Source organism: Bos indicus, chromosome 20, assembly GCF_029378745.1.
Source record: "Bos indicus isolate NIAB-ARS_2022 breed Sahiwal x Tharparkar chromosome 20, NIAB-ARS_B.indTharparkar_mat_pri_1.0, whole genome shotgun sequence".
NCBI lineage: Eukaryota > Metazoa > Chordata > Mammalia > Artiodactyla > Bovidae > Bos > Bos indicus.
This window is the reverse complement of record NC_091779.1, coordinates 34,948,536-34,968,627: the sequence shown is the minus strand read 5'-3', so window position 1 is coordinate 34,968,627 and position 20,092 is coordinate 34,948,536. Positions and strand designations below refer to the sequence as shown.

Below are 20,092 nucleotides of genomic sequence, written 5' to 3'. Positions count from 1 at the left end.
CTTTAGCATGCTTACATCCTGAAGAAACCATTTCAAAGTTTCTTTTCTTTTAAATGTTGCCAAGGTTGACACAGCTATATAAAAGGGTAGTAACATTTGGTTTATGCCAAGATAGTTTTAGACTTTTACGTTCAAAAATGGAGGAAAAGCTGGTTGTCCTAGGAGAGCTGTTTCAAATAAAAGTGCTTCCTGCCATGTGTCACTCACTAAACTCTGCCAGAAGTTAGGAGGGAGAGGAGATAACGTGAAGGAAAAACAAAGACAAAACAAAACAAAAAAACTCCAAACAAACAAACAGGAAACAAAAACATTTGCAATGTGAGTAACTACACCTGTCCAGGCATCTGCTCTTTGTGGGGAAATGGCTCCGTCACCAGACCCCTGCCATTGTTGATCTGTAATTAATTAAATCAGTAAAATCTAGGTCTCTTCAGTGCTCACCCTCCTCTTCTTGAGAAGCTCATTCCTGACATCTTGTTCTAATATGTAGGACATTTTCTCTTTTGTGTCTTCCCAAGTGTATTAATAATCCAGTTAAACTGTCACCACTAACAGAAAACCTAGATTCAGCCTCATACTGCTTCACAAATGATGTTCTGCTCTCAAAAACCTACTTGCTTTGGGCTTTGGAGCAGAGCAATTCTTTAGTTATGAACACTTTCTAACCAAAGAAGGAAAAGGCCTTCAGACTTGGGTTAGGAATGTTTTTGTTTCCAGAGGGAGAGATATTTTGAAATGGTGTTCAGGGGCTGATGGAGCAAGATATTCTACCTCGAATTTTCTTAGGCTTGGAGCTTGGTGTTAATTGATTCAGCTCTGTCGTCACAAACCCCCTCCATCTGACCATCAACACACAAGGTGTACTCATGAAGAGTGAGTGGCTTTAAGTGGTGGCTCATTTTATTAAATTAATATGCTTACTTTTGAGGTGAAGAAATTGGGTAGAAGAATATTAATTATTAAAATTGGGAAGGTCACAGTGTGCAATAGAGACCAAAACTCAGGCATACCACTGATTCCAGTCCCTACCCTCCTGTTCTGTCTCCTTGACATCAAGGAACAGAACTATATTTTTTATTGGAATGTTAATTAAAATGCTTATTTATTATTCTTGGCCACACTGTGTGGCATGCAGAATCTTAGTTCTCCAAGCAGGGATCAAACCTGTGCCTTTGCATTGGGAGCACAGAGTCTTAACCATTAGACTGCCAGGGAAGTCCCTCAAATACTTATTTACATGTATACAGAAATTAGACTTCATTTACACCAAAGAATATGCACACAGGCAGACCTTGGAGATATTTCAAGCTTGTTTCCAGACTGTCATAAAAGGGAATATGACAATAAAGTGAGTCAAGCAAGCTTTTAGGTTTTCCAGTGCATATAAAAGTTATGCTTGTATTATACTATAGTCTAGTAAATACGCAATAGTGTTATGGCTAAAACAACAAAGTACATACCTTAACTTAAAAATAATTTATTGTTAAAAATGTTAACCATCATCTGAGCCTTCAGCAAGTCATAATCTCTTGGCAGTAGTAACATCAAAGATCATCAATCACAGATCACCATTTGAGAATAAAATGTTTGGAATACTGCAGAAATTACCAAAATGTGACAAAGAGACAAGAACTGAGCAAATGCTGTTGGAAAAATGGTGCTGATACACTTGCTTCACTCATGGTTGCCATAAACCACCAATTTGTAAAAAAAAAAAAAATTCACTGTCTCCAAAGTTCAATAAAATGAAGTGTAATAAAACGAGGTATGCCTGCATTCCTTTTACAACCAATCAAGGGAACAGTTCTCTTAGATTCGATAATACAGGTTTCTTGAAGTAGGTTGAGTTTAAACAAAGTTATTGCTATCATTTAAAAAAAATAATTTAAACTTTATTAACTGAAGCCAGAGTCACTCACTAATAATTTACTCCAGTTGGATGTACAAATTGGGTAAAACTTTACCGTCTTTCAGCTTGGATGACTTGCCTTCCCTTAGGAAAATGTGTAGCTTTGGTCACAGATAGTATTAGTGGGAGTGGTGATAAAGGAGAAAAATATATTGATATTTGCCAGGAATTAAAGACTTTCCCTGGTGGCTCAGACAATAAAGAATCTGCCTGAAATGCAGAAGGTCTGGGTTCAATCCATGGGTAGGGAAGAACCCCTGGAGAAGGGAATGGCAACCCACTCCAGTATTCTTGCCTAAAGAATTCTATGGACAGAGGAGCCTGGCAAGCTGCAGTCCACGGGTTCACAAAGAGTTGGACACAACTAAACAACCAACACTTTCACTTTCTTTCTTTCAAAGACTTTCCTAGTGTATACTCAGGCCAGCTTCATTCCCATCTACCACATGTTGTGTTTCCAAGATATTTAAGGCCCTGCTGGAGAAAGTAAGGAAAAAGAAAGTGTGGGTATAAAAAGTTAATTTTATTAACTTCCTGATGCTATATTAAAATACAGGGAAGCTAGTCAAAGCTTTCTACAATACCCTTTCCCCACCCCTGTTCTCCAGAGGAGATGGTCCCCTAGCTTGGTCCAGCGGAAGCCAGACCTACAACCTTCCATGGCTTGGCTGAGGATCCCTGCGAGTGGACAGGGGCTATACTGTAGGGTTCAGTTTGAGTCCCAAGTTCAAACTTAGAAGAATCATCAGTATTCGGCAGTTGTATACTCCAAGGCCTCAACAAGGGCACCTAGCGAAAAAGCTTTACTTCATCTGCATAAATTAATAGTTATAGGGTCCAGCTGTGTTTTCAGGCTGATTTGTTAAATATTGGCTGTGAAAAATTTTCAGGGCCTTGATATCAGACTACAAAGCTCTGTGATGTGATCTCATCACAGGCACTGCAGGCAAGCTCTCTACCTTTCTGCAGGGAAAGCACCAACCAGCTTCCCCTTAGGGGTGTAGGAGAAAGGGCTGCAGAAACAGAAAGACCCCAAGAAATCTGAGGTGCCTGGGGAGAGTTTCCTGATGGTGTAAATGCCAAGCAGGGACCTGAAATGAGCTGGCTTTCACACCTGCAGGGCTTGCAGCCACTCAGCAGTTGGGAACCAATTCCCTGTTGCCACCACACTCCAGATATGATTGAACTGATATAATATGACAGAATCAAAATATTTTCCTTTGCAGGAAAACAGCAGGAAGAAAGAGTCCTGATAACAGACTCTGCAGGAGGCAGAGAAAGCCAAAATCCCCGGTCAACTTTTATAAAATAGGGGAGAAAGGCCCCTTCATTTATAGCCCTCCTTAGCTCTCTCAAGAGACAGAGTCTATTTGGGGCTTGTGGAGTAGGAAAGAAGTAGGAAAACAAACAGAATCCCCAGTAGGACAGCAAAAACCATTGTCAGAGTTTCTAAAGAACTGTTCCATGGAGGCAGGAAAGAACCGGAGGTGGTGGGCAAAAAGTAGCAGGACCAGCTCTCAGCCACGTGGCCTTTCCCAGAGTCCTGCCACAGAGGGGCTCAGTGGTCCATGTGAGCTAATGACATGGTTTTGAATGCTGCTGGTTTTGACAGCAGCAGCATGTCTTAGGTATCTGATAAAATTCCATCTCTTCCATTATTTCTGTGTTCTTTTCACCTTCAGGTTTCTGTACTGTAGACTTATCTTCTAACACTACTAAGCCACACAACTAACCAGAATATCAGCAAGGAGCTACTAAGGCTTAAGAATTCAGAGACCGATCAGGATACATGCCTTTCTCACACCCACCACATGCCGAAGAACAGAGCTGCGCTCAGAACCCTGCACTTTCATTCAGTGACTTACACTTGACTCAGATTTCACTTACATCCCCGTCGAGGTGCGTATCCCTTCCAAGAGGGGCATTAGTTTAACAGGGGATAATAGGGCTTTGATTTAATAATGACAAGATTACATGGAAGACATGCATGTTATTACTTTTTCAAATGGAGACGATCTCAACCCCATTTCTCCAATGAAACTGGTTTGAGCTTCAGAATCCCTTACAACTGTCTCCAGTAAGCCATGACTAGTTAGTTCAGGTAGGTGCAACACTTGGAAACAGATTTCTTCTCACATGCTAACTCAAGGAGCCCATTCCAGTACAAGTCAAGAGTTCCGAATGGAGGTGGATTGTAAGAAGTAAAAGTGGAAGAAACGCTCCCTAGGATGCTCAAATTATATGCCCCAGGTACTCCTATGGATATGAAGTGCTTCCTCCTATGAATTACCATCTGATGAAAGTAACAGAGCCAAACCTAACTCCATCTCTAAACACCTACCTAGACCCGGGAGGGGCCCCAATGGGGCAGGAGCACTTGTTTTGAAGAGATCCAGAGGGTTGGTCTGTAGGGTTGCAGGTTGTCCTGGAGATTGTCCTGGAGGTTCTGAGATGGGAGGAGCAAAGATGTCTGCTGCAAGTAAGTCTTTTGCTGGAGACTGATGGGACAGAGAGGGATATGGAGGAGTTACTCAGGAACAGTGAAATAAAGCTCTATTCGGTTTCCTAGTCTGTACCCAACTAGACTTTGGGTACACAAAAAGAAAAGAAAAACTTTTTCCTATTGTTGATAAATTACTACAAAAAAACCCCAAAAGACAAAACAAAACAAAAAAGACACAGATCTGGGCAATGGACAGAATATTGGATCTTGGTGACTGATATAATGGAGGAAACTCAAAGTGAAATCTAATTTGCTTGTTCACACATTTGTATCTGTCTGACCTCCTTATCAGCTAAAAGCTGGAAGCTGGCAGTGAAAGGACAACTATAAGTGAGTAGCTTAAATATTTCGGTCATTCTGGATTTAAATCATTCTGCATAAAGATGATACAGTAGTTTAATCATTGAGCCAGCTTGCATATTCCAATGAGATTTTTTAAATGAAACTTACATAAACCACATTTTAAATTGCTTTTGAATGAAGTGGTAATAGTAAATATATGTTTCTTTTAAGACATTGGATTATTCTGGCATTAGAGGAGACAGACAAGAATTTTATACCACCACCTGGACAGGAATGCAATATAAGGGGGTGTGTGTGTAGGGGGTGTGGGTTAGTATGGGGAGGGTACAAAAGGAATCACAGGAACCCTTGTCCTCCCCTCCCATAACATGACGATCAAACTTACCAGAGGTACAGAAGCATAGCAGCATTAAAAATGGAAAAACTTGTGTTTAGTTAATAATACGTGACAAGACATGCAAACGGAAAGCAGAGGGTGACAAACACGGCCGAGTGAGAAGCTTAAAAAGGGTGTCGATTAGAGGAAAGTGTTCCTGGAGAACGATGTGCCTTATCCCACCTTCTATTTTACAGCCACACAGGAATCTACAAGAGCAGCAGGAAAGAGAGCTTGCATCACACCACCCTTTGGTACCGCACATGCATTCTGCCAATGGCTATGTGGAGAAGACAATTCACCTTAGCAGTCCTTCTGCCTCTTCCGGGTTTGGTACTTTGTGGAGGTGGGATAATGGCTATGGAGTCATGTGGTGAGGACTGGACAGAGCTTTCCAAGTCCTGCTTTACGCCATTCGGGACAGGCAGTCCTTTGGGAGGGCTTCCCACAAAAGGGTTCGGGGAGGATTTGATATGGAAGCCGTTCTGTTCTCTTTCAGATACCTCATTGTGAGTTCTCACTGCTGGCTGGGTTTGAGTACTTGATAAGGGCCATGGGCCTGCCTGAGCTTCCTGTTTGCCAGTCCGGTTAGAGATCTGGTCAAATTGCTGACCAAAGTAATCAACATCCCCATTCAGGGGCCCATTACTCAGAGGGGTAGACGAGCTACTCAAATTCTCTTTCTTCTGATCTGGAGATTTGAGAGAATCAGACGAAGAGGGTGTCGATTGGTCTGGCTGTGCAAAAGGATCATCACGGAAAGGATCAGGATTAGGGGTGGGAAAGAAGTTGAGATTGGCAGAAAAGGCATTTTCAGGCAAGAAAGATGCCTGAGGCTTTGGTCGAGGAAGAGAGCAGGAGGTGATGCCATTTGTTAAGAACAGATTTTCTTGTAAAGAATTCTGATTGGTGTCGATTTCAGAGTTTAGATCCACTAACAGGATATCTTTGCTTTCCTATCACATTTGGAAAGAAAAAAAAAAAAGAAAGGGTTAGTCCATGTTGTGACTTCAAATGAGAAAGCTACATACTGATGACCAGGATTACAAAAATTTCCATTATATTTCAGTCTTACTGGTTGACCCTTACCTCCTCCCATCACGTCCCTGAGTTTATAGAATAGGTCCTCCTTGCACCTCTCAGGCCCTTTTAATTAGGTTTCCACTTCATTCACCCTTCATTCAGTGAAAACTTGGGTTTGTTTTACACGTCTCCCCTCACCCTTTCAGACTGACTGAGCTCATAATCATTGTTTCAATTTATGCCTTTGAAAGTCTTAAAGGGAACTGATTGTATATCATTCCAAGTGACTAAGTATAATTGAACTTGAAGGAAATGACCTTAGACACCTAAACCCACTTCAAAACTGTTGTACACTCCTATTATACCCCTAGAGTCACCTACCATCACCTTTCTCAATAAGTGAATCCACTGGCTAACATACTCATATTTTATAGTTTTGGCTGTGATAAAGTTTAATATATTTCCCTATAATTGGGTTTTCTTCTGGGAGGGGGTCAAAAAAGGTTGTCCCCTCCCATCACAGCCTGCTAGGTATGCCTCTTTAAATACCTGAGAATCTTTTTGAAGGTGCTGCCAAGTTGGATCTCTCATTCTCATCATCTGAGTCTCTTTTTTGGACATAACTTTTTGTCTACATCCTTCTCAGAACATGATACTCAAAATACTGATGTAATCTAATAATTATATCTTTTGTCATAATACAGCTTAGCAATGCTTGTGTTGTGACAGTAATCTCATCTCTTTTTGTTCAGTCGCTAAGTTGCGTCCGACTCTTAGGGACCCCATGGACTGCAGCCACCAGGCTTCCTTGTCCTTCACTATCTCTTGGAGTTTGTTCAAACTCGTGTCCATTTCTGTCAATAATACCATTAAGTAATCTCATCTACTCAATGGATAAATTCAACCAATTTTAAAGTCATCTTTAATTTATGTATAAGGTGGAGACATGGGTTTAAGAGTTAATTTGAAAGACACACCAAATTCTATTCCTTCTCTATCATTTTTCAGATATGTTAATTATTTGAGTTCTCAATTGTCAGATAAGATATTCTTCTCAACATAAAAGCAGCAAATTTGATAAATCTGACATGTCTTTATTCAGGTCAATGACACAACTAATTAAGAGTCACCCTAGGATACAGCTGTCATACTGATAGACCTTCCTTCTGATTGACTGATCACTTAAATACTTAACTATGCTAGCCATAGAAGAAAATAAACAATAAAAATTGCCCAACTGAAATGGAAGCTAATTTTCTATCATTAGCCTGGGCAGATTATTAAATATTTTGGTCATTGGGACAATGATCAAGACATCCTCAAGGGAATATAAAATTCTCAAACCAGCAAATAAAAAGGGAGATTGAATAGGCTTTCTTAGCTTTAAGAGAAAAGAATAAATTTTTAAAAATTTTAGGTCCAATTGGTATTTATCTTTTGGCTTCCTTTACTGTTAGGGATAAAGATACAATTTGTTAAAAGCCATATTTTCTCCTGATAACCAGAAGAACTTGTCAGAAGAGACAGCTTGTGATTAAAAAAAAAAAAAAAAAAACACACACACAAAAAAAACCTTAAAAAAAATCAAAGAAATTGATTGGAAGATCTCAATGTAGGGATCTTTAACAATCAAAAGGTAGGACAAAATGTATTACAAAAGCTTGTGATTTCAATATTTATTCATTTATTATGAGCCACCTCTGGATTAGAACAGTTGGGTGTTCACAGCTGGTAGAGTTCTCCTTCAAATACTTCAGAAGAAGTTCTGAGGACACGAAACAGGAGCCACAATGTTAGACTTCTGAATAGTCACCCTATAAGTAAAATGTATAAGGCTCTCCTCAGGTTGCGTTTGTTGTTAATTCAAAATTAAAAACCCACTTCATAGACTACAACTGAAAAATGTAAGACTCCTCATCTACCTCCTCCGTCAGCATTTATTTACTTCTGCACTGGACTGTAAGCTGTAAACACTTCATCCACTGGGCTGTCATGTGGGCACCTGAGAGACAAGAACTGGTGACATGAACATGAAATATAGTCCCCGCTCTTAAGAGGCTCCTGAGAAAGGGCAAGCAGGCAACCAAGAAGGTGTCTACACAGACAAGGTTTTAAATATTGAGTTCAGTAGACTAGCTTTTCTTCAGGTAATTCATCTTGCCTACCAAACCCTGGGACTCCCTGCTTAAAGCCTTTGGGGACTTCTTGCTGCTCCCCTATATCAAAATAAACTTCATTAACCAGACTTTCAAAATGACCCACATGGGTCACTTGCTTTTAGCCTAACTACTACTTTCTACTCTCCTACATACTTCAAAGACCTAACTCAAGTTCAGATTCTCTACAAAGCTTTTCCCCACTGATCCCTCTACTTCAGCTTCACTTGTGCCCATCCATTGCATCTTATATATACACGACACTGTGTTTTGTGCCCTGATCCCACCCCCATATCAGATTTGATGGGGGAACCACATCTTATGCCTTTTTTCTTAATAACCAGGCTTTCAAATGGTGAAGTTTTTAAAGTTAAAGGTCATTTTGTTTGTTCTTTTTTTCCCTTTTTCTTTCCTTCTTCTTTTGAGATACAGCACGGAAAAATATTGTTCAAGCGATTTTGTGATAAAAACTATGCTGTAAGGCATGTCACTTAGTTTGCAGCATGAGTTTTACTTGAAATGCAAAAAAACTATTCTTATAAATGTTGGAGGGAGGCACAGATGGGTTAAGAAACTGCTCATAAAGTCTAGGTAATTTAGATTTCTGCCTCTCTTCATCTCTTTCAGAGCAACTGCTGTGAGATTTCAAAATTTTTAAACAGGTTGGTTTTATCGAGTAGAAATAAATCTATTTCATGACTTATGAATATGGAGTCATATGTAGAAACACACTGGCAAAGTCTAATGAGCACATAATTAGCACCATTAACATTCTTTTACAGATATCATCACTTTCATGTTATTTATCATTTAAATTTACTGTTAGTTTAACTAAAACTTGCATTTTATTTCTACAAGCCAAAAATTCCTAGAAAGCACAAAGTCTAATATAAACGAGACTTAAGATTACTCTTGTTTTTCTTCATTTCATTTTTTAGAACTTTCTAGAAGTCTACAGAAGCTCATTAAACATTCAGTGCTTCCCTGGCTATCTCATCTCATTGGAATTTTACATACATTGAGTGTTTTGACCTCTTCCGGTATACTAGTTGTTTGAATGTTGTTGGAAAGAAGGTTGTTCAGGTGTCAATTTACTTTGGGAAGGGAGCTTCTCAAGGAGGGGCAAAGTTGCCTAGCAACCAAACACCCTCAGAGCAAGGGTGGACCTTTCAGGATTATCTAATCTGGTATTTCAAAAAGTTTATCTTTACAATAGTAACAAACATTACAAAGAATGAAAGGTTTCACAGACAAATGAGTCAGGACTTCCTACTTGAAAGAATATTAAATGAGCTTCTCCTCTGCAGGTTTTGTAGGGTTGCTAAAATGCTATGTTATGCATTTTGATTCTCATAAAGGTGGGGGTAGAGATGAATATCTGCAGCCCCTGCTCCTTCCCATCTCACTGGGCCTAGGTATTTGTGTGAAGTTTCGTAAGCATGCCATTCTCTACAGTACTCCACCAAGCAAGACATTCACCACTTCTCAATCCGCTGTTGCTCTAGTTCCTATGACCTTTTTGATCCCAGAGGTTTGCTTGACAGTTCTACAGGAGGTTCCCAGATAAACATTCTTCCCATCATTCTAGACCGACACCTTTTTTCTTGAGTTATGTCTAGGTGCTTTCTCATAATTTATGTTCAAGTCCAGAAACTCACTTACTCAGAGGCATTATCTGAACCTCTAAACTAAATAAAATCCTTGTAAGTAACATCAACTATTAGGCTTTGTGATTATTTTAACATTGATCTCCCTGATAGACATTAAACTCCATGATGTCACTGAATTATGAATCTCATTTCTGTGCCCTGCAAACAGCTGATACTCAAGAAATTGTTAAATAAACAAAAAAGTTTTAAGAAGCATTCAAAATTACAAGTAATTTCACTTGAAGCCTGTTTTGGAAGGTCTGAGACTTAGGCTTAAGCATTGAAACTGAACCTCTGCTTGGGTAGATGAGAGGTTTATTAATCACCATTTCCTTGTTTTTAAAGGAAAATATCACTCCATTCTCAGAGTTGTTACAGATCAACAATAAGAAGATTCGATATACTATAATATCCTGTAAAGAATGAGCATTTTTTTAAACAAAGACAAGCTTTGGTTAAACATAACTGAGCCTCTTAACTGTTTGGTCTCACTTTATACCACGCTTATGCTGCCAAATTACAACAAAAGAATTAGAAAACAAGAAGAGGCCAGGAGTCTATACAATCAGTCATCTAACAAACATATTTCCTTCAAGTTGGCTTACATCAAGGATTAATATTCAGCTCCTCCTTCTGATCCTAAGTAATACCAAGATGGACTACATTGCCTGACCTATTGCTCAGATTTAACTTCTAAGCAATATTAATGTATCTGTTGTAGTGCTGATAGGCTCCTATGGTGACTTAAGATACAAATTTGTTCTAGTAGCCATTTACACTTTATGCAGAAAAATCAATAGTCACCTTCCAAGTTTCAATGAAACCCTCAAGATTTCTGGTGAATTGCCAATTTGAGTTATAGATGCCATTTCTATTACATTGCAAATTTAAAAACAGACACTTACTGTTGGACTACTTAGGTCAGGAGGTGTAGACATGTCCCCAAACAAATCCATCTGGTCAACACCCTTAAAAAAGTATTTTGATTAGATTCAGATGTGTCTATTAAAAATGATTATTTTGTATATTGTTGTAATTGTTTCCTAAGCTAAAGTTTAGGAAAATAGTTGTCACAATTGGATTTTCACTTATCCAATATAGATTTGATATTAGGTTAGTTAGGTCAGGTAGTGTAGACAGGTCCCCAGACAAATCCACCTGATGTATACTTTTAAAAAAGTATTTGGATTAGATTCAGAAGTTTTTTACTAAAAAGATTACTTTGTATACTGACATAAATGTTATACTGATGGTTAAAGAGTTGTCACAATTGGATCTTCATACAGATTCCATACATATTCGGTATTAGCAACATCTTTAGGAAGTAAAACCTGTGTTCAGGTAAGTAAGAATCATAAAAATTCACATACATACCAATTTCAGTTTGCAAGGTGGGTCATCAAGATTCATTAGGGCATCACTCCCATTCTGAAAAGATGGCAAATATTAAAGAGTCAGTTGGCGAGTTTTCTCTATGCAATTTAATTTCCTAGTGTATTAACTTATTAGCAGTTAAGATTTTGGTGCTAATCATTCAACTGTACATCTTCTAAGATGAGGGGTCATGAACACACAGTAATAAGCCAGGAGGGAAGTCTGCTTGGGTAGATGGCAAACAGGGCTTATATATATGACACATGCAATTCACAAGAACAAAAGATGCTCTTTTACCTCTACTGTTTTGTTGGCTTCTTCCATCTAAAAAGAGAGACACAAATTCAATGATCTTAATAAATTATCGGTAAAGTGAGTTCAAAGTGAAAGGGACAGTTGCTCAGTCATGTCCGACTCTTTGCGACCCCGTGGACTATACAGTCCATGGAATTCTCCAGATCAGAATACTGGAGTGGGTAGTCTGTCCCTTCTCCAAGGGATCTTCCCATCCCAAGGATCGAACCCAGGTCTCCCGCATTGCAGGCGGATTCTTTACCAGCTGAGCCAAAAGGGAAGCCCAAGAATACTGCAGTGAGTACCCTATCCCTTCTCCAGCGGATCTTCCAGACTCAGGAATCGAACATGGGTCTCCTGCACTGCAGGTGGATTCTTTATCAACTGAGCTATCAGGGAAGCCCAAAGGGAGTTCAAAAGGAGAATAAATATACCTATGGGTTCACAGGCATAAGGCATAAGAGAGTCTTGCATTTGATTTCTACCCTACATTCCCCACCCCTCCTCATATCAATACTGGATTTAAATAGAGCTATTAGACTTGGTACTCATGTACAGTCCTTGGAATCAATGTGAAACTTATAAGGATAAAAGACAAGAGTCAGGGACTGGAAATTAGAAAGGCCTAACTATAACACCCATCCATTGCCCTTTGGAAAGAAGAGAAATACATTTCCTTACATTCTACACGTTGAAGAGCCACATAGAAGCCAACTTTCCAGAGAGGACATATGTTCACATAATGTTAGACACAGTCTTGAATATTGTATCAAGTTTAATAAGGCCTGTATGGGACAGTACTTGCCTTTTTCTTTTCTTCTTCCTTTTTCTTTGTATTATAGATAACTTGGAAAAGGTCTTTCAGATCAATGACTAACGGCTCAGCCTGAAGCGAGACAAAGCATCTTTATCAGCATTTTAATCTATTTTCTTCCCTTTGTTCCCCATCACTTCTGATTAGTATTAGTTTTTTCCTTTCTCTTAAAGCTCCTTCCTACCCTCCTCTGGTCTGTCGGAGATCTCCACCACTCTCACCCCTATTCCCAGAAACATAAAGTATACAGATAAAACAAGAAGTATTAATATAATCTTCCAAGTGCCTTCAAACTTTCTGGGAATAATTCACTATTGTTCTAAAATCAGCAATGACCTTATGACAAATTCTATTCTGACAGCCCTTGTGCCACACATTACATGGGTATCAATGACATTTAAAGAAGATCCCTTAGACCAATTAAAGAGAGTCATCCTCTGAAGCATTGTTAGGTCCTCCTATATCTGTTTCCAGCAAGTTCTCTAGTTGAGAGACAGACACCCTTTTGCTTAAGTCCCCCTCCAGGCATATCTTGAGGATCAGAACTTACTTGTTGCCCTGTTTTTATGGCAAAAAACTGGTGTTGGCCTTCTCCTCCACACACATAACCAAATGCTCGGTTGTCTGTCACATCGCGGGCAATGAAAGAAATCTTATTTACTGGATGTTCATGTTCTATAACCTTAAAAAGGAACATCAAAAATGATGTATTGAGAAAACTACAATCTATTTTCAAGCAAGCATAACTAAGTATCAGATACCTAGACATATATGAAAAGGCTAAAACATCTCAATATTTTTCCCTCCTGGTTGAAGGCCATATTTATCCTTGCTAGGAAGGGTTCAAAATGGGAAACAAATAACAACCAAACAAAAAAAGGAAACTAACAACAAAGAGTAGAAAACAGAAATAGAAAGAATGATCCTTCTTATACTTCCATACTTGAGTCTCTCTGTCCCAAAGACATGATACCAAATCGCAAGGAAGAACTGAGGATTAGAAGACCAAGATTTTCTAAAGCAAAGATGGGGCATATAACCTCTAAAGCACTCCAAGTAGGTCTACTTTCCAAGTTCAGTTCAGTTCAGTCGCTCAGCTGTGTCCGACTCTTTGCGATCCCATGGACTGCAGCACGCAAGGCTTCCCTGTCCATCACCAACTGCCAGAGGCTACTCAAACTCATGTCCATTGAGTCAGTGATGCCATCCAACAATCTTATCCTCTGTCCTCCCCTTTTCCTCCCACCTTCAATCTTTCCCAGCATCAGGGTCTTTTCCAATGAGTCAGTTCTTCCCATCAGGGGGCCAAAGTATTGGAGTTTCAGCTTCAGCATTAGTCTTTCCAATGAGTATTCAGGACCGATTTCCTTTAGGATGGACTGCTTTGATCTCCTTGCAGTTCAAGGGACTCTCAAGAGTCTTCTCCAACACCACAGTTCAAAAGCATCAATTCTTTGGTGCTCAGCTTTCTTTATAGGCCAACTCTCACATCCATACATGACTACTGGAAAAACCATAGCTTTGACTAGACAGACCTTTGTTGTCAAAGTAATGTCTCTGCTTTTTAATATGCTGTCTAGGTTGGTCATAACTTTCCTTCCAAGGAGCAAGTGTCTTTTAATTTTATGGCTGCAGTCACCATCTGCAGTGATTTTGGAGCCCCCCAAAATAAAGTCTGACACTGTTTCCACTGTTTCCTCATCTATTTGCCATGAAGTGATGGGGCCAGATGCCATGATCTTAGTTTTCTGAATATTAAGTTTTAAGCCAACTTTTTCACTCTTCTCTTTAACGTTCATCAAGAAGCTCTTTAGTAATTCACTTTCTGCCATAAACGTTGGGTCATTTGCTTATCTGAGGTTATTGATATTTCTCCCAGAATTCTTGATTCCAGCTTGTGCTTCTTCCAGCCCAGCGTTTCTCATGATGTACTCTGCATAGAAGTTAAAAAAGCAGGGTGACAATATACAGCCTTGATGGACTCCTTTCCTGATTTGGAACCAGTCTGTTGTTCCATGTCCAGTTCTAACTGTTGCTTCTTGACCTGAATACAGATTTCTCAGGAGGCAGGTCAGGTGGTCTGGTATTCCCATCTCTTTCAGAATTTTCCACAGTTTGTTGTGATCCACACAGTCAGAGGCTTTGGCATAGTTAATAAAGCACAAATAGATGTTTTTCTGGAACTCTCTTGCTTTTTCAATGATCCAGTGGATGTTGGCAATTTGATCTCTGGTTCCTCTGCCTTTTCTAAATCCAGCTTGAACATCAGGAAGTTCACAGTTCATGTACTGTTGAAGCCTAGCTTGGAGAATTTTGAGCATTACTTTGCTAGCAGTGAGATGAGTGCAGTTGTGCACTAGTTTGAGCATTCTTTGGCACTGGCTTTCTTTGAGATTGGAATGAAAACTGACCTTCTCCAGTCCCATAGCCACTGCTGAATTTTCCAAATTTGCTGGCATATTGAGTGCAGCACTTTCACAGCATCATCTTTCAGGATTTGAAATAGCTCAACTGGAATTCCATAACCTCCACTAGCTTTGTTCACAGTGATGCTTCCTAAATCCCACTTGACTTTGCATTCCAGCATGTCTGGCTCTAGGTGAGTGATCACACCATCATGGTTATCTGGGTCATGAAGATCTTTTTTGTATAGTTCTTCTGTGTATTTTTGCCACCTCTTAATAGCTTCTGCTTCTGACTTTACCAACTCAGACTTAAGTGAACGGCATATCTAAGCTAGAGGAATGTTCACAAGGATCCTTTGACAATGGCTCAGACAGGTCAGAGAACCACCATAAGTATTATTGGGGCAATTACCCCTGGGACATTCTGGAAGTCACCAAATTCTGTCACCAAGTACTTACTAACCTCACTTAGATGTTCATGTCATCATCCACGAGTGTCATATAAAGGAGGCTTATTGATTTAGTACTGCCTTCCCCTCAGTTCCCTACTCTCCTTTCTCTTGATCCTTTCAAGTAGACAGTAGGCCTCAACTCTTGAGTGATATTTTTAGCTGCCCAGAATGTGTCTTCGCTTTTATTTCTCAGTAACTAAGGCCACTGAAAGTTTGTATTGGGCATATTAGGAGGTTTGGGAATAAGAGAATGCTTGTGAGGGAAACCTGTCACTATTCTCTGGCAGGCTTATGAAAACAAGAGTCAAAAGATCAGGGACAGTAGAGACAGCAGTGCATGAAGGTAGCAGGGTGGCTAAGCTGTACCAGGATTCCAGGGCCCTAAGTCTGACCAATGGATTTTTGCATATTAAATAATGAGAATCTCTAGGAAGGGTTGAATAGCAATGGGAGATCTCCGCACAGTATCCTGATACAATAAACTATTGTGTAGCAATGAAAACCCGTTTTAAATAGATGAATCTGATGTTATATAGAGTAGAGGGAAGAAAAAAAAAATCCCAGAACACTTGAAGTATGATAGTTTTTTGATAAAACTCAAACAAACCAAAATTAACAAAGACTATTCATGTGATAGAATAACAGTAACCACAGAAAATGAGCAAGGTTACACCCATGGGGTGAGAAGGAAGGGGAGAGGGAAAAAGAAAGGAAGATGTTTTGTTCACCAAGTTCACCCATGACCAATATATTAAAATAGACCCATACACAGATCTATGACAGAATCACAAACAAGGGGTAAGGATTAATCTCTTAGTCCACAAAAATACCTGACTGATACTGGTATCTATGGTATACCAGTGTTGAGGTTAGACTTATTGACTTGAGGTTCACATCTGTTACAGGAAATAAATTTCAAAGTAAAGTATCATGACTCCTCACCTCCTATCCTGTCTGTTTTTTGCCTGTTACTCCTGGAAAAGTGCAGCAATATGTACTTTTTTTTTTTTTTTTTCCTACAGAATTTTGAAAAGGGAAAATGGCAGCTGAAATTTATGCCACAAATTATTTGTCAGACTCAGATGGTCAGAAAGGTGCCAGCGAAAGTGAATTCTTACCCCAGTTTTCTCATCAATGATTTTTATTCCAGAAAGAGAAATATTGACCCAGATCCTCTGCTTGTGTTGTCCCTGAGACCGAGCAGCTGCCGCCATTCCCTGATGAGATTGAAAGAACAAGAAAAATTCTAGTTAAAAGCACCTTATGATGCCTCTGATTCTAAAATTTTAAAAGACAATCAGCTTTGTTTTCAGCTCGGTTTACCATCTATGAAAGGATTAAGCATCCTTTATAAGAGACAGCAGGATTAAATGGAAGACAGCGAGCCAGGAGATCACTAGTTAGCTATGTGAACTTGGGCAAGTCCTTCTAATTCCCTTGGCCACTGAAGAGTCACTGGCAAAGACAAGAAGATTGAACCAGAAGATCTTCAAATGTCTTCAAAGATGTTTCTTCTAGGCCGTGTCTTATTTAATGAGTATTACTTCCTTAATGAGGTACATAGTGTGGCAGTATTAGAATTTAAAAATTTAAAAAAACCTAAAGGACTAACACTAAATAGCATTAGTTTCAAAGAAGAGTCCTGAATTTTACCCGTATACCTCCAGGCTCTGAAATTTGGTCTGCTCAAAGGAAAAGGCATCTCGGGTCCTTCTGTACATGACTGCATGCTAAGTTGCTTTAGTCGTGTCCAGCTCTTTGCTACCCCATGGACTGTAGCCCACCAGGCTCCTCTGTCCATGGGGATTCTCTAGGCAAGAATAATGCAGTGGGTTGCCACGCCCTCCTCCAGGGAATCTTCCCAATCCAGGGATCAAACCCCAGTCTTCTGCATTGGCAAGCAGGTTCTTTATCACTGAGCTACCAGGAAAGCCATAAATAAATACAAATTTCTAATATCACTCCCTCTGTTGGACATCTGCCTAACATAGCAACAAATTATGCTTTCCTCTGTTACCTTTAGTTTCATCATAGAATCTTGGCTCATTTTATCCCCTCTTGCATCTGGCACATCATCAATGCCAATTAGCTTGGCCTTGTATTTCACACCATCACCTTTGAATCTTGCCAAAAGATATTCATCTGTCTTTTCAGTGCCTGAGAAAAGAAAAAGTTAGAGGATCAAGTTCATACATGTGCCGAAATATCAGCCCCAGGTATGACCAAAAATGCTGTAGAATCTAAAAATCTGAGTTACATAAATCTTGATTATACTACAATTGATCAATGCAACATTTTACTGTTATCCTTATTTCCTCTGAGTTAAAAAAAATCACACTTTGTAAAACTGTGTATGGCACTGGGGTGGAGAAAAAATAAACTCTTAATGATGCAGAATGGGCTGAATTATGGGAAACTTATGGGAATATGTGAGATAGGATTGGGGGATATTCTGGGATATTCTTCATCATAGTTGTAAAAATATTTTTAAAATTTTCGAACTGTCAATAAAGCAGAACAGAACTGTGGGTAAAATCCCTTGAAAACCATTGAGATGATTATTTCATCAATATAACTTCTTTTGCTTCTCTTCTTATTACCATTTCTAGAGCATGGATGTGAAAGGCAAAGAAATCATGGCATATTCTCAAACTATGAATGATTAAGGATGCCGACACTTTCTAGTGGTCCTTTTGTGACAAAAGAAGAGGGTCTTATAAAATAAAGACCTTGACTTTTATAAAACAGCTACTTCAGTAAAGCAAAATCATACATAGGTTACTGAAAGATAACCATTTAATACTTCATAGGTGTACTTCCCAACTGAATAATATCTATGAAAGTTTCCCAGCAGGATCCAAGTTGAGGCAATTACTGGGCTCATATATATATTCATCTTATCATAGAGGAATTGAACCAATCTCCTCTGCCAAAGTCTTACTTTCATATTTAGGAGAACTTGAGACTTGGCTGAGATTGAATCAAGCCAAGGGCCAAATCTTACTTTCCCTTGAACGTCATCCTTCTTCACTGGTAACCACCACTAGGTCCCCTCATAGGGCTCAAGAAGATTCCTTCATACCTTTCTTCTTTTCCTTCTTGGATGGTGCCTTTGGTGCAGCCTGTTGGTCAGGCTGACCATTAGTTGCACTCGTTTCTACTTCGTTAGACATGGCAAGAAGGCAGACGGCCAGCTCCAGCACCAGGAGACTCTTAGTGGCAGCAGGCGATCCCTGATGGAGTCGTCTCAAACAAACATAGCCTGCTACAGACGCCTGTGGGCAGAGTTTAGAGGCACAATGAGATCACAACACAGCGAACCCAGACTTTATGTCCTAATAGGCCCACAACCAGTACTGCTGAGTGTAGTTCTTCAGACTCATTTTGTTCTTCTCTGTTAAACTGAACTCTGACAGCACGGGAGTGGGTAGGACTGTTTCCTTTGTAGTTGCCAAAATGGAAAGAAGGTATTTACCTTCTTTAAGTAATTTTATGTAATTAAGTAATTATGCAATTACTTCTTTAAGTAATTTTCTTTAAGTAATTATTATGGCAGAAAGTGAAGAGGAACTCAAAAGCCTCTTGATGAAAGTGAAAGTGGAGAGTGAAAAAGTTGGCTTAAAGCTCAACATTCAGAAAACAAAGATCATGGCATCTGGTCCCATCACTTCATGGGAAATAGATGGGGAAACAGTGGAAACAGTGTCAGACTTTATTTTTCTGGGCTCCAAAATCACTACAGATGGTGACTGCAGCCATGAAATTAAAAGATGCTTACTCCTTGGAAGGAAAGTTATGACCAACCTAGATAGCAGATTCAAAAGCAGAGACATTACTTTGCCAACAAAGGTTCGTCTAGTCAAGGCTATGGTTTTTCCTGTGGTCATGTATGGATGTGAGAGTTGCACTGTGAAGAAGGCTGAGCGCCGAAGATTTGATGCTTTTGAACTGTGGTGTTGGAGAAGACTCTTGAGAGTCCCTTGGACTGCAAGGAGATCCAACCAGTCCATTCTGAAGGAGATCAGCCCTGGGAGTTCTTTGGAAGGAATGATGCTAAAGCTGAAACTCCAGTACTTTGGCCACCTCATGTGAAGAGTTGACTCATTGGAAAAGACCCTGATGCTGGGAGGGATTGGGGGCAGGAGGAGAAGGGGATGACAGAGGATGAGATGGCTGGACGGCATCACTGACTCGATGGATGTGAGTCTGAGTGAACTCTGGGAGTTGGTGATGGACAGGGAGGCCTGGCGTGCTGCGATTCATGGGGTCACAAAGAGTCAGACACGACTGAGCGACTGAACTGAACTGTGACTATAGGTACGACTCTTATGTACAAAATAAACAAGCTACAAGGATATATTGTATACATGGGAAATACAGCCAATATTTTATAATAACTATAAACAGTAAAATCTTTAAAAATTGTGAATCACTATGCTGTACATCTTAAACATATAATGCTGTAAATCAACTACATCTCAATAAAATAAAAACTGTTATTATCTGGCTAAGAAATTCGTATTGGAACTTTGGATAAAAAGCTAGTATTAAAGATAGGGATCAAAATATGTCACATGTAGGGGCTTCCCTGGTGGTCCAGTGGTTAAGATTCTGGGCTCCCACTGCAGGGGGCACAGGTTCAATATTTGGTCAGGGAACTAGATCCCACATGCCACAGCTAAGAGCTTACATGCTGCAGCATGCCACAACAAAGATGCTGTATGCCACAAATGAGAACCAGCACAGCCAAATAAATAAAAATTACAGCATTTTTTAAATGTCGAAAAAATGTTCTCACTGAGTGAACACAGTTTGTGCTATTATTTAGCATTAT

The 20,092-nt window shown here is 39.5% G+C and overlaps 1 protein-coding gene across 4 annotated transcripts in view; it reads right to left on the bottom strand.

Annotated features, from left to right (window-relative positions):
- Positions 1-20,092, bottom strand: part of DAB2 (DAB adaptor protein 2) — a 60,206-nt gene that overhangs the window by 6,467 nt on the left and 33,647 nt on the right. For 3 of the 4 annotated variants that reach the window (XM_019982897.2, XM_019982896.2, XM_070774732.1), the window contains 10 exons: positions 18,341-18,533; positions 17,276-17,415; positions 16,377-16,475; positions 12,952-13,083; positions 12,393-12,473; positions 11,591-11,617; positions 11,294-11,347; positions 10,825-10,887; positions 5,394-6,047; positions 4,251-4,407 (listed from right to left, as the gene is read on the bottom strand). In XM_019982897.2, the coding sequence (XP_019838456.2) occupies positions 4,251-4,407; positions 5,394-6,047; positions 10,825-10,887; positions 11,294-11,347; positions 11,591-11,617; positions 12,393-12,473; positions 12,952-13,083; positions 16,377-16,475; positions 17,276-17,415; positions 18,341-18,431 (1,498 nt within the window). In that variant the 5' untranslated portion in view covers positions 18,432-18,533. The remainder of the gene's footprint in view (positions 1-4,250; positions 4,408-5,393; positions 6,048-10,824; positions 10,888-11,293; positions 11,348-11,590; positions 11,618-12,392; positions 12,474-12,951; positions 13,084-16,376; positions 16,476-17,275; positions 17,416-18,340; positions 18,534-20,092) is intronic. The other variant, XM_019982898.2, reaches the window with a different exon arrangement.